Source organism: Mastomys coucha, unplaced genomic scaffold (assembly GCF_008632895.1).
Source record: "Mastomys coucha isolate ucsf_1 unplaced genomic scaffold, UCSF_Mcou_1 pScaffold13, whole genome shotgun sequence".
NCBI lineage: Eukaryota > Metazoa > Chordata > Mammalia > Rodentia > Muridae > Mastomys > Mastomys coucha.
Window position 1 is genome coordinate 62,972,772 of NW_022196895.1, and position 14,512 is coordinate 62,987,283.

Here is a 14,512-nt window from a genome sequence, read left to right on the forward strand (position 1 = left end):
CAACTGCCTGCTGCAGTACCCTCGCTCTGTGGATCAAGATGTGAGCTCTCAACTGCCTGCTGCAGTACGTTCGCTTTCACCGTAGACGTCAACCTTCTGGAAAGGTCAAGTTCAGTTTTTCTCATTTATAAGTCATGGTGTTTTTAATCACCACAACAGAAAAGCAATAAAAGTCGATTTCTAGTTAGAAATTGAATTAGCTACATTTGAATTCTTTGTAACTGGTAATACATATTTAAGGGTGCAATGCCATGTGTGCTGTGTATTCACACAGTACCTGGGTTAAATAGAGCGTAGGCATGGTCTCACGGTGACTTTTATGTTGAAGGCACTACTTAACATGTTCTCCTTCAAGAATTTTGTGACATAAGATAGAGTATGGTGGGTCCTCAAAAGAAACCAAAACACTAAAATAAGAAACTACTATATCGGGGCCAGAGAGGTGGCTCAGTGGTTAAGAGCACTGACTGCTCTTCCTAAGGTCCTGAGTTCAAATCCCAGGAACCACATGGTGGCTCACAACTGTCCGTAATGAGATCTGACGCCCTCTTCTGGTGTGTCTGAAAATAGCTACAGTGCACTTAGATACAACAATAAAATCTTTGGGCTGGAGTGAGCAGTGCCAGAGCCAGCAGAGGTCCTGAATTCAATTCCCAGCAACCACGTGATGGCTCACAACCATCTGTACAGCTACAGTGTGCTCATATACATAATGTAAATAAATCTTTTTTTAAAAAGAGAAAAGAAACTACCATACCTTCGTCGATGAGAAGGCACAATTAGAAAAGACACTTATTGCCAAGCCTGACCAGAATGACTTGGTTATCACCTGTGGAAGAAGGGGATGTGAGATTCCAGGAGGGACCCCCACACTCAAATCCCGGGAGCAACAACCCCACACACCACCAAGACACAGACTTGATGCAATCTGCAAGAGGCTTTTTATTCCAGCTAGCTGGGGCGAGACTCATATCCCCCACAGGGGTAGAGGAATCTGGCCCCGAGCAAGGTCTTAGGCAGCTTTTTATTCCTGTACAGTTGCTGGGGCAAAAGGGAAGACTGGGATAAGGGGAAGGTACGGGGTGGTTTTTGATTGGTGCTGGCTCTCACTAGGGTTCAGGGGCAGTCATTTGTTACCTTCTCTCTGCCAGGTCATCCTGGACTCCTTGTTTCTGGGTTCTGGGAGCTGCTGGTCTCCCATTGTTTCTGGGTTCTGGGAGCCGGTCTCCCACTGAGTTTAACTAACTAAGTTCCCACAGTACAGTTTGAAAACTTAAATCTTACATTCCCTCCTCTTCTATTGGAACTAGTTCTAATCTTAGAACGTCTGACTCTGATCTCTTTAAAACTTGATATTGTTGACAGAGTATGAGCACTTGAACTTCACTAATTTTTTTTTCTGATAAATTTTACCTGCCTGTTCAAGATGCAAGGTCTAAAGGTCAGCAAAAGGAACAGGATTATTAATGGGCCCATCAGGGAGGATATTAGGGTAGTGAATCAAGGTGACTTTTCCTGCTGGGAACTTTTTGATACATAGGCCCTGTCCTGAGACTGATGACAGAGTTAATCTAGACTGGGTATTAGGGGTCTATCTGCAGCACCAACTTCTGGGGTTTAGGGGGATGCCTCACTTATTGGGAGCAGAGTCACTAGGACAAAGGGGAGCACGGCACACATGAAGCTTGAGGGAGTTTGGGGTCCTCTCTACTATCTGTCTGCTGACGAGGATGTCTTTTTGAAGTGAGAGGCATGGATCCAGGTGAGACGCCATCTGGCACAATGTCGTCTCACATATACTGCACCTCCGTCCTGGACTGGTGTGGTACTTGAAGGTCACCAGGCTTGTCTCTGGCCACACTCAAGAGCCTTTAACCTGGCAAGGAGGGTGGTGGAGTAAAAAGACTCATTTACTAGAAAAGCACTGAGTGCAGCAGCTGGAGAGGGAATGCCATCCAGAAGCTCAAAGGGTGTGAGCTAAAATTTCTCTAGAGTATCTCCAGCTCGGAAAAGGGCATAGGGAAGGAGGACTGTATCCAGTCTCAATTGACAATTTGGTTAAAGTCTCTTTTATGGCTCTCTTCATTTTCCCTACCTGTCCTGAACTTTGGGGTCTGTAAGCACAATATAATTTCCATTTTACCCCAAGGATCTTGGTCAGTCCCTGACTTACCTGGGCAACAAAAGCAGGTCCGTTGTCTGACCCAATTACCTTAGGTAGACCAAACCGTGAAAAAATTTCTTCTATTATCTTCTTGGCCACTATTTGAGCTGTTTATTTTTTACAAGGGAAAGCCTCAGTCTATCCAGAGAAGGTATCTATAAACACTAAAAGATACTTGTTACCATATCTGACAGGTTTAATTTCAGTGAAATCCGTTTCTCAATGCTCACCAGGTCTCTGGCCTATCAAGTGGGCCCCCTTAAGGGCCCTGGAAGAGGAGGCATTGACGAGTTGGCAGGCATTACAAGTCTTAAAAATGTTTTCAGTCATTTCAGAAAAGTTCCAGTATATGATAAGGAGACTGTTTTACCAGTTCTTGCATCTTTTTAGATCCTCAATGGGTTAAGCAGTGTAGCTAATCAAGATATCTTTCAGCTTCAAGTTGGGGTAAAATATATTTCCCAGTTCCAGTCTCTCTCATTCCATATGGTGATTCTGCCTGGTATCCTGCGTCTAGCATTCTCTTGTGGTCCTCAGGAGTGTATTTAAAGGGGCTGGGTCTCCCAGTATCTGGATCAGCTGCTATTATCAGAACATTTAGTCCTTGGGCTGCTCTTTTGACCTCAGCATCTGCCCGCTGGTTCCCTCTAGCCGCCCAGTCATTGGTACACTGGTGACCCGGGCAGTGCATAACAGCCACTTTGTCTGGCAGGTGGATGGCCTCTAGGAGTGCTAAGATCTCAGCTCTGTTTTTAACATTTTTTTTTTTTTTACCAGAGGCGAGCAGCCCTCTTTGTAGATAGCACCATTGACGTGGGCCGTGGCAAAGGCATACCTGCTGTCTGTGTAGATGTTGGCCCTCTGCCAGCCATAAGGCTTGAGTCAACATTATTAATTCTGCTCGCTGAGCCAAGGATCTCTCAGGCAGACTGTTAGCCCAGATGATCTTTCACAATCGCCGCCCCACTCTTACCTTTAACCGTGTAACTGCTGTTATCTGTATACCAGTCTGCAGCCCCTGCCCACGGCTGGTCCCGCAGGTCTCGATGTGTCACCCAGGATATGTTGGCAAGAATGGAGGACGATCTCTTCAGTGGTTTTGGGAAGCAGGGTGGCTGGGTTAAGGATGGCAGGGGTGGGGCAAATTTTTTTCTTGTCTTCCCCGCTCATTAACTGGCAGCAGGGGCGTGTTTCAGGGAGACCAGCAGGGGTGCCAGACCCCCAGTTGGAGGAGGTGGGGGTTGCCCAGTTATATTTTTATTTAGGTGCAAACTCTGATAGTGGGTCATGTGGGCATTTGAGAGCCCAGTGTCCTTTTTCTTTTTCTTTTTTCTCTTTGCAGTATGCACATTGATCTTTTTTAAGCAGGCTCTGGCGGGGGGTTGCCCAGGTGTCCTGCCTGTCCTGCTTTTTTCCTTGGCTCTATATAGGAGTCTCTACCTATCACTGCGGCCAAGATCCATATTAAATTCTGATTCTGCCTCTTTTTTTTTCTTATTCTCACATTTTCTTTACTCCTCCTGCTTTAATTCCTAGCCAAATTGGTGGGCTTCCGTGCTGCCCCTTAGAGACCCCGTCACTAGAAGCTGGTGGTTAGACACGCAGTCTCTCCCTACCTTTGGAAGTATTGTCCCAGTTGGGACAGTCTAAGGGGAACCCAGCAGTAGTGATGTTCTGCAACTGGGAGGACCATAGGCCCACAGCAGAGGGATTTGGGTGTTTGCAAGAGCTGCTGCTGGGGGAAGGCACTCAGTGGAAGGATTTAGGAGGCACTCCTCTGGGCAGGGCCAGCGAGATTCTTGAGGGGTGCTGAGGCCACCGCTGCCTGTGGTGGATGCAAGTGAGGTGGCTCAGGATGAGATTGGGGAGGAGGTCTGACTGAGTGTCAGGGTAAATCTTTTTTAGGAGCCACTAGGGAAGGCTCCTGAGTGTCAGAGGTAGTTGAAGCCGCTGGGGAGGGCTCTTTACTATTTGGGTTCTGACAGCCTTGCAGGGCCAGGACTCGGGAGCCTGGTCCTCCAGGGAGCTCAGGTGTCTGAACTCATTGCCAGACTCATGGTGGAGGACTGAACGTCAGGTCCTCCCACACAATGATATATGGTTGCTGGTTGGGGTATCTCCCTGGTCCCTGTTGGAAAACAATATCTTTAACAGCTCGTATCATGCCCAAGTCAAATATTTTCTCTGGTGGCCATCTTACATTAAAGGCAGGCTATTTATGCCAAGATCCCTTTTTAACTTTAACTGAGAGATTGTGAACTCGGTCCCTAACTTCTGTCCGGTGGTCTAGAGTCAAAGTCAGTGGGGTCACAATAGTCTGTCCCATCATCAATGTCTACACACACACACACACACACACACACACACACACACACACACCCCAAAATGACAAAGGAAACAGAGAACAAAAAGCCTGAAGCAAACTAGGCCACTCCAAGAACGCTGAACTGAAAGAAACCGAGACGGGAGGGGCCTCCGAGTGCTGCTCCACTCAACCAAAATGTGGCACGCCTCCAAAATACTCGTGGAGGGCTCGTCTCCCCTTCTTGGGGCATCCCCCAAGCATGGCAACCAGCAATCCCACTGATTACAACTGGCCAGGCTAAAATGCACCATACTAACAGTCGCAAAACAAACCACAGCACAAAACTGAAAGTAACAGAAAAGACAGACAGACACAAGGGGGTCCGGACCTGAGCTTACCTCCAAGAGCATTCTTGTCGGTGAGAGGTGGTCGCAAATCCCAGATGAGCCCCCAAATGTGAGATTCCCGAAGGGACCCCCACACTCAAATCCCGGGAGCAACGACCCCACACACCACCAAGACACGGACTTGATGCAATCTGCAAGAGGCTTTTTATTCCAGCTAGCTGGGGCAAGACTCATATCCCTCACAGGGGTAGAGGAGTCTGGCCCCGAGCAAGGTCTTAGGCAGCTTTTTATTCCTGTACAGTTGCTGGGACAAAAGGGAAGACTGGGGTAAGGGGAAGGTACGGGGTGGTTTCTGATTGGTGCTGGCTCTCACTAGGGTTCAGGGGCAGTCATTTGTTACCTTCTCTCTGCCAGGTCATCCTGGACTCCTTGTTTCTGGGTTCTGGGAGCTGCTGTTCTCCCATTGTTTCTAGGTTCTGGGGGTCGGTCTCCCACTGAGTTTAACTAACAGCTAAGTTCCCACAGTACAGTTTAAAAACTTAATCTTACAGGGACCAGCTTCAAAAATTGAGCTCTCTTCTCTACATGCACACCATGGCAAGGAAGCACGTGCATGCATACTCATACATACATACATACACACACACATAAAAGCACTTTTAAATGTATTTACTAAGAACTATCATACAACCCAGCAATCTGTTACGGGGTATTTATCTAGTAGGCTAACAGAAAGGCTAAAAATACCTCCTATCGCCAGGAGTATGGTACTTCTTTTAGAATCGTTAGTCACTAAAGTCCCAACTTTACAAGCTAGTATTGGTGCTCGTGGCTACCCCTCCAGTCTTGATGGTAAGACCCTATTGCTGAAGATGCCACATACCTGAGTCATAGGACATGAAGAAATTGAGCTGGTACTACTGATCTAGAAGCTTCATCTCTACTGGCTAGCTTTCATAGGAAGGTACTAAGCATGCTCCTAGAGGGCTGAGGAAGTTGTATTTAGGGGTGTGTGTGTGTGTGTGTGTGTGTGTGAGAGAGAGAGAGAGAGAGAGAGAGAGAGAGAGAATGACACCATGAATTCCCAGAGGGAGGAAAGAGAAGAGGGAAATGATGCAATCATCCTAAAATTTTTAAAGTAATCTTCCTTCTCTCTCCCCATAAAAGTGTCCACCCCTTACAATACCTCTAGCCTTCTATGTTTGAGTTAAGGCTCCAGGCCTTAGAAGCCAGAGACTTTTGGCTCCAGGTGTGCTTGCTGCCCCTCTTGGGTCCAACTGCCAGCAGCCTGGCACTCTGCATCCTGTGAAACTCTCTGCTCTTAAGTAACAGCAACAGTACGTAGCGGTTAGTGCCAGCTAGCATTAGGGTCCTCAAGAACTTCCTGTTGAGACTTCCCACTCCTACCCGACATTGACAACGAAATTGCAGCTCTGAAGCAAGACAGACCTGGAGAATCAGGGCCCTTGGTCCTGAGGGGTGGGTGGGCAGCTCCAGTGATCGCAGAGCCTCTAGTTTTTCACTTTTTATACCCTTCCGCCTTCCAACCCTGGCTTTCCGCCTCTGCCTTCCACCACTACCCTTCCCCTATCACTCACCACTGGGCCTCAGGAGCTGCTGGTGGTTGCTCTCCTGCCTCAGCTGGCTGTTGTCACTGTTGTTTCCAGCTAAGCTGTCTGTGCCATGATAAAGAGCACATGCAGGCAAGAAAAGACCATTCGACGAATCCTTTTTATTAGACCTAACGTCGCAATACCATGGACACAGCATGAAAAAAGTAGCCGAACCATCTATTTATACAGCCTGGAGAAGGACATGGTAAGGATGCACCATGTAAGTGAAGAACTGTATTTGCGCTGACCCCCGCACAGCCTCCAGTTCCACGGCACTGGCCTTTTACTGCTTCCCCTCCTGACTTAAATGAGAAGAGCTCCCAGGTCATCTAACAACTACCTTGCTCTGAAGATACTATCTTCCAAAGCTGGCAAGGGTTGTCTGCCGTGGAGGTCGTGGCTGGAAGCAAGGCCTTCTGGATCAGGGGTCATTGCTTCAGCTGTCATTTATCCGTTCAGCTGGTGTGTGCCGCGGGGCTTTTAAGTGTACAGAGCAGGGTGCTGTTTAATGTCCTCCCAGCTCCAAGCTGCCAAGCTTAAGGAAAGGGCCTGTTGGATAGACTCTATCCATTGCTACTCAAAGGTCTCACCAACCCACTCTTGGGAGTTTTGCTCACTCATAGAGAAAGTTAAACCAAAAACTACCGTTTTCAACAATGTTTAACAATGTTCCATCCTGCCCCAGCACCGTAGGTCGCTTAGTCTCTCTGTCTCAGCTCTAGCTAGTGGTAACCTAATCTCTGCAACAAAGCAAGGCGTTCTGCCCCATACTTGTGATAGGCAGCCAGGGTACCAATACTTGCCATTGGAGGCGGTATTTACGGTAACGGGAGCAGACTGCGCGGCAGCATTTACGGTAACGGGGTGGGAGGGGCCGGGCTGGCCAAGGCCGAGCCGCTTGGTCAGCTCCGCCTGCTCGCGGCGCTCTCAGGTGCGAGCTCTGCGCCTGGGACTTTCGGAAGATGCACAATGGCCCCTCGGGACAGTGAGGGGCCGTGGTCCCCCGGCGGGACCCACCGCAGCCACGCCCCGCAGCCGGCAAACCGGGGTCCGAGTGCAGCGCTGCCTCCCTCGTCGGCGGGAGCCCCGGTCTGACCCACGGGGACTTGCCCGCGTCCTGAGCCCCGATGGGCCTGTGTTACAGCCTGCGGCCGCTGCTCTTCGGGAGCTCGGGGGACACCCCCTGTGCGACCTCGGAGCCGCGCGTGGAGGATGCTCAGCCCAGCGCCGCCCCGGCCCCGGCCCTGGCCCCGGCTCCGATCCCAGCCCCGGCTCCGGTGGGGACCCTGCTCCGGCGTGGCGGCGGCCGGATCCCCGCGAACGCGCGGCCACCAGGCGAGCTGCAGAGCCGCCGGCGACAGGAGCAGCTACGAGCCGAGGAGCGCGAGGCAGCTAAAGAGGCGAGGAAAGTAAGCCGGGGCATCGACCGCATGCTGCGCGAGCAGAAGCGCGACCTGCAGCAGACGCACCGGCTCCTACTGCTGGGTAGGTCTGCACCGGTGGGCGCGGGAGCTGGGGGGCTTAGGGCGGGACCCTGCCTTGGGGGGATGTCAGGCGTGGACACTGCAGACAGTATGACTTTCAGCCTGACATTTAAATGGCTTCGTCGCCAGAACGCTCCTAGGTGATTTCGTTCTCTTCCATGCCTTGTGACGGAGGGCCAGTAGCTCAGGAATTACTAATTAATGTGCCTCTCTGGGAAATTTCCTCCCTTGATCCATTGATTTCCGCAGCGTGAACTCCACCGGGACATCTCATCCTAGCCCTCCATTTCCTGCCACAGTCCGGGCAGCTTAGTTTGTTCTAAGAACGCCAATGATAGGACTTAGAAAGCCTTTTAGCAGACCACAAAGCTTTTATTGAAAGCACAGTCTGAGAACAGAGCTGGGATGGATGTAGGGTGCTGGCTGCCTAGAAACAGCATCCTTGGCCACCTAGTGTTAAAAGTCGTGCCGGTGCTGTGGGGGTGTTTGATCTTCTCAGAACCAGAGAGTGGCCTGGCCTGTCTGTTCCCACCCTGAGCCCCCCGCCCCCAGCCCCATTATCCCTCCCATCTGTGTAATAAAGTGGACATGAACCTGCCAGCACTTGGAGGTCCGCTGGTATTTTTCAGAGTTTAGCATAAGTGTGCTCTTATTAACCAACAACTAAAAAACATTTTCTGTAGAGTCGAGTGTGCGATGAAAAGGGGAAAGAAGGTCACGAATTCCTTGTGTCTGGGTACATAGTGTGTCTATACACAGCAGAGACCAGAGGAGGATATTGGGAGTCCTGCTCTGTCACTTTGCTCCTTGTTCCTCTGAGACAAAGTCTGGACCAAGATTTGTAACCACCGAGCCTTGAGGTTGCAGGCGCAGCCTTCCCTGATGCTAGGATCCAAACGCAGGTCCTCAGGCATGAGCATCAAAGGCCGTGTCTCCATTCAAATCACAAAGTGTTTGCTTTGCTTTACAACTTTACCACACTTATTTGGGTGTGTTGGCACGCGTGTGTGGAGGTCAGAGAACAACTTAAGTGCTCTGTTCTCTCCTACCAACCTGTGGTACCCAGACATGGAACTCAAGTTATCAGGTCAGGCAAGTAATGGCTCTGAATCACAAATTCTTGGTTCTACTTGTTGCCTTTTAGATTTCCGAGGGGTTGGAGGGGAGGCCTGGGAATGAAAATGTCAGAATCTGATCCAATTTTGTGAGTTATCAGGCTCTATGTAGGGGGCTATGCCATGTGAAGTAAAAAGTGGCTTACAAATGAACACAGCTCTTAAAATCTCAGGAAGAAATATTACGTTTAAACAGACTCACCCACTTTAAGAATGGACAACTTAAAAACAAAACAAGCTACTGTATCCTGGGGAAATATATGAATTGTAAAACAAAGGGAATTTTCTCTTGAAACAAGAGACAAAATATAAACATGAGAGGCCTCCCTTCTCTTTCAGGAGATACATTTCCAGAACTCTATGGATAATGGAAATCACGCTTTGCCCACGTATGCATACCTATTGGAGTACTTAATATGTAAATTGGGCACAATTTAAACTAACAACAATTTATTTAAACTAACACAACAGAGACTATCAATTCATAGAATACTTATGAACATGTATAGAAGAGCCATCTACATACTGTACTTTGCCCATGTATGCATACCTATTGTGGTGCTTAAGACGTAAATTGGGCACAATTACACATTTACAACAACTCTTACACAGCTACATAATTACAACAACTTAGACTAACACAATAGAAACTAACAACGAATAGGATACTTATGAACAATAACCTGTAAAAAATGCCATACAAATATGGTTTCTCTCCAAATCTTGTTGTACTGCACCTACCAGCCCTTCTTACGGTGCTATGAGGTGATGCAGAGCCTTGGTGATGAGATCAAGGCGAGTGACACTGGCATTCCTGTGTATCTGGAATGCTGGAGCATCATTTGCGTTGTATGCTTCCACAGAGGAACATAATCAGACACACGGATGTTTATAGTGCAACTTATTCAGAGGACTGATAATCCGAGAAGGTCACTGGAGGGTTCGTTAGCGCCTAAGGAAACTCTCTCAGCATTTCAGCCTCAGCCAACAGTTGTTATAGAAAGGAAAACAGACAGGTTTTCCTAGGTAGTCTTTATTTGTTATAAAGACTCAGTGTTCGTGATGAGCATGTCTCCCTCGTTATCTCCCTTCACCCTTGTCTTTCATTATAATCTTTATGAACATCTGGGATGAGGCTCCTCTTGGACCCCTGGATCTGGTTAATGTCTGCAAGTGTCAAGTATTTCCAGTCTTTAGAACAAACAGGTCATCAATAGAGTATACATGCAGGTTCTTTCCCATGATACTGAATACAGAAAGCACCCTAGCCCATCCTCACACACCCCCATCAATAACATTCTAGTATTAGAGCTACGTGAAAACATCAAGTTGTATCAAAACTATGTAACTACTAAGTGACCAACAGGCAGCTAGCATATACAGTATGGCTACTCTGTTACAAAGGATGATTGCCTCCTAGGCAGGAGGGGGGCAGTGCTCAACACAAGATTTCCTTGTGTTAATTACAAGGGTCATTAAAAACTTACAAATAGTTTATTTTCTAGCCACTGTTAACCTTGGTAACTAAAACTGTAGGTGAACACCAAACTTCAGATAAAGAGTTAACTACCCTATACCAAGGAATACGACGGTCGCCTCACAAGAGGAGAGCACAAGCCTCAGAGTTCTGCTCTCCAGTGCCAGCTTCTAGAATGTGGTGAAGCAAACGTTTCAAGAGATCCTGAGGATACAAAATTACATTTCTAGACTTTCATGCCTATTTTGAACCAGCGGTGGCAGACTTGGGCCCTAACTACATTTTTGAAAGGCAAAATAAATTTCAACTGTTTGTAATGAATTTTAAATGACTGTACTCTTTAAGGACATTTTCTCATAGCCTGATACAGCTTGTTTACTACCTCATGTTTGAAATAACAAAAGCTCAAAGTTCACACATACTTCCAATGTGCTTAATGGATCATATTTTCAAAGCTCAAAAGGAGGAGGTTAGTAAGGTAAGGCCATGAGTTATGATTAACAAGGGTTTTTTTTTTTCCTTTTTCTTTTGTATGTACGGAGTTTTGTCTGCATGTATTTCTATGCATCATGTCCATCCAATATCCTTGGAGGCAAAAAGATGGCATTCAGATACCTTGGGACTGGAATTATAGACAGCTACAAACTCCTGTGCGAGTGCTGGGAATCAAACTCAAGTCTGCTATTGGAGCACCAAATGCTCTTAAACACTGACCCATCTCTCTAGCCATTAATATAAGGCTTTTCAGTGTGATTGACTAGTCAGACATAACTCCTAAAAATAATGGAAATGGGGCTTAGTATATGTAAGGCTTTGGGTCAATCCCAGAAGCACCACCATCAGAAATATATGAAGTAAAAAAGAAGTAGGAAATGGCCTCAGAAGAGGGCTCTAAGACGTACATTTCTTGAGCATATTTTTATTGTTATTCTTTCTAAAGATATTACCTCATAGCATAATACAGTTTGTATAATGTGAGTGGCCTTAGCTCAAATTACTCATTTTGTGGAGTACATTGTATCTTCCACTCAAGACTATCAACAGGAAAACCTGGGTCTAAGATTAGTTCAGTGGTAGTATGTACTGGCCCTGGGGTCCCAGCACCGGTCTTAAAACATACACACACACACACACACACACACACACACACACACACGTAAATCACAACAATAATTTTTTTAAAAGCTGTTAGATCAGGCTGTTATGGTTTATATATTTTGAGTAGATTTGGGTTATATACAGAAAGGTCATTGACATTTGTTACAATTCAGAAAGAACTTGACCAAAAGTCATGGATCAGACTTGTAGGCCCTTGATCTTAGATTGCCTGCTTCTGTTGCTCTTATGTTTGGTAGTCATTTGCTTGCCCGCTCCTTTAAATGATCCAAAATGCGAGCCCACATTAGGAACTGTGGTGGTTTGAATACGCTTGGCCCCTGGGAAGTGACACTACTAGGAGGCGTGGCCTTATCAGAGAAGGTGTACCCTTACTGGAGGAAGAATATCACTGTGGGGTGTTTTGTGCTGTCCACCAGCAATGAATAAGTCCCATAAGGCTCTCTGTTCTAGCCGGGACTCTTACAGCTCTTAGATGAGAAGCGAGGAGGTTTGGGTGGCCTGCGTGGGGCAGGTAGCCCAGGGCCCCAGGGTCTCTCAGCAGCTGAGGCAGCATGAGCCTGGCCAGCCAGCCAGGTCCAAGATCCTCCAGCTTTTTCAAGAGAGAGAACTCCTCCCCATGCATTACAGCTCAGTAAAGACAGCTACTCTCAGACAGTCCTTGGTGAAATAGCCTGTGTGCTTTATTCCACGTGGACAAGGACTATATAAACATTCAGGAGCAGGGTGGGATTTAGGGGTAGGTGTTTCCTATTGGCTCCATTCGAGATGTTACTCATGCTCTATTTGCATGGGGAAGGATTCCAGGTGTTACAATATGTGACTGACTGCCCACTGTCCTCTCAATGGGGTGTCGTGGTTACATGTCCTGGAGCAGGTACAGAAATGGAGGGAGCGGCTATATTCCCGCTGATCTCAAGTCTCTGAGCTCCCCAGGGTCTCAGCTCACTCAGCCTTCCCAGTTCTTCTGTCCGGTGGCACAGCCAACTTGCCCTACAAGTAGGGGTGGGCTTTGAGGTCTTCTCCTATGCTCAGGCTCCACCAATGCTAAAGAGAGATATTCTTCCTGGCTGCCTTCAGGTAAAGATTTAGTACTCTCACCCACTTCTCCAGCACCACGTCGGCCTGGATGCTACCATGCTTCCTGCCGTGGCGATAAGGGACTGAACCTCTGAAACTGTAACCCACCCCCTGTTAAATGTTGTCCTTTATAAAAGTTGCTTTGGTCACAGTGCTTCTTCAGAGCAATGAAACCCTAACTAAGACAGGGGCAAAGTGTACAGACTCAGTCGGAGAAGGTACACTTGCTTCCATGACCCTCTGCCCTGGCCCACTATGTTGAGGACGCTCTCTTCCACACCCACAATAACTACTTAGGCCGAGATATCATCAAAGTCCAGCTCTACCATAAGATGGATCAGGTGGCTTGACTCTCTCCCATATATCACTCAGCATCACAAACACCTATCCCTAAATCCCACCCCACTCCTCAATGTTTATATAGTCCCGGCCCACATGGAATAAAGCACACAAGCTATTTCACCGAGAATTAGTCTGAGAACCTCACTGAATCAGTGAGGACCCTTGATGGGATGCATGATAGGGGGAGCATCTTTCAGGAACACAGGATATTATTGTATTCGGGGATGGGATGGGATGGGATGGGATGGAAATGGGATGGAGGCAAATTTGACCAGCAGGATAAGAATTGGGAGGTATGGCCTTGGGGAAGGGGTCAGTGACTGCATGTGGAACAAGGGCAGTAGAGAGGGATCAGAGATAACTCTGTTTTGTAAGCAGCAAGTCTGTGATGGAGGTGCTAACGAGTCTGTTTTCTGGTGTGGGGTCCCAGGCTTGTAGACAGCATCCTTTTCATGGTGTTTGCTATTAAATCTTTTCTCTGTGTGTAGGTGAGGGGCTCTTTGCTGTTCCTCCTCTTACGAGGTCATCAGCTCTATCAGATTAGAATCTTGCCTTATTTCACCTTAGAGACCCCTTAGGTTCAGTGGCAAAATAACATTGGGGATTATAATTCAATATGAACTACATATTGAATTATAAATGCAAAATTGTGTCCTAACCAGCAGTTAAAGCAGAGAGTTCATGCCCTGTCTTACAAGAGGCAACTTCATTTCCTTGATGCCTTGTGAGAACCTACACTGGTTCCCACAGTGGGCAGGCGTTAAGTATTCCTAGAATACAATGGAAATACCAGTCTGTTGTGTAGCTCTCTCTGTCCTCCAACTCAGAGATCCACCTGCCGCTACCTCCCAAGTGCTGGGATTGAAAGCATGTGCCACCACATCCAGCAAGGCTATTTCTTCATTAGCATCATTAGATCATATTTTTGTGAGCCACCGTCTACATGACCAATCCATGGTTAGCTCCTTGTTGCCTCTGGTTTCCCCCAGGCCACACTAAGAAGGCCCACTGATGGCAAGCCTGGATCTATACTAATTAAAAACATAATTGGCTTGACCAGGTGTATCAATCCATTTTGCAACTATCATGAAATACCCCAGGCCAAGTAACTTTATAACAAAGGGAGGTTTACTATGGCTTATACTTCTGAAGACCAATATTGAAGAGCTTGCAAGTGGTGACTGTCTGTGATCCTCTTGGTGATCTCTTGGCCTCAAGGTGGTGCTGTCCTGACATTCAAGATGGGGAAGGAGAAAAAAAAAAAAGAGGAGAGAGGGGGAGAAAAGAGAAGAGAAAGAAAAGAAGAGGAGAGGAGAGGAGAAGTGAGTAGATATCCTGGTCTCTCTCCTTCCTTTTCTGAAGCCCTTACTCAATCATGGAAACCCACTCTAATGACCTCATCTAGAGTCTGAACAGCTCCTACAGGCGCCACCTCTAGACACCAGATTTAGATTGTCTACTCACTTAAT

At 47.4% G+C, this 14,512-nt stretch overlaps 1 protein-coding gene across 1 annotated transcript in view; it reads left to right on the forward strand.

The window, feature by feature from the left end:
- Positions 1-5,090: 5,090 nt before the first annotated feature.
- The window catches only part of Gnal (G protein subunit alpha L), a 147,415-nt gene continuing 137,993 nt past the window's right edge, over positions 5,091-14,512 (forward strand). The window contains exon 1 of the mRNA XM_031365920.1: positions 5,091-7,914. Coding sequence (XP_031221780.1) covers positions 7,557-7,914 — 358 coding nt within the window. The 5' untranslated portion in view covers positions 5,091-7,556. The remainder of the gene's footprint in view (positions 7,915-14,512) is intronic.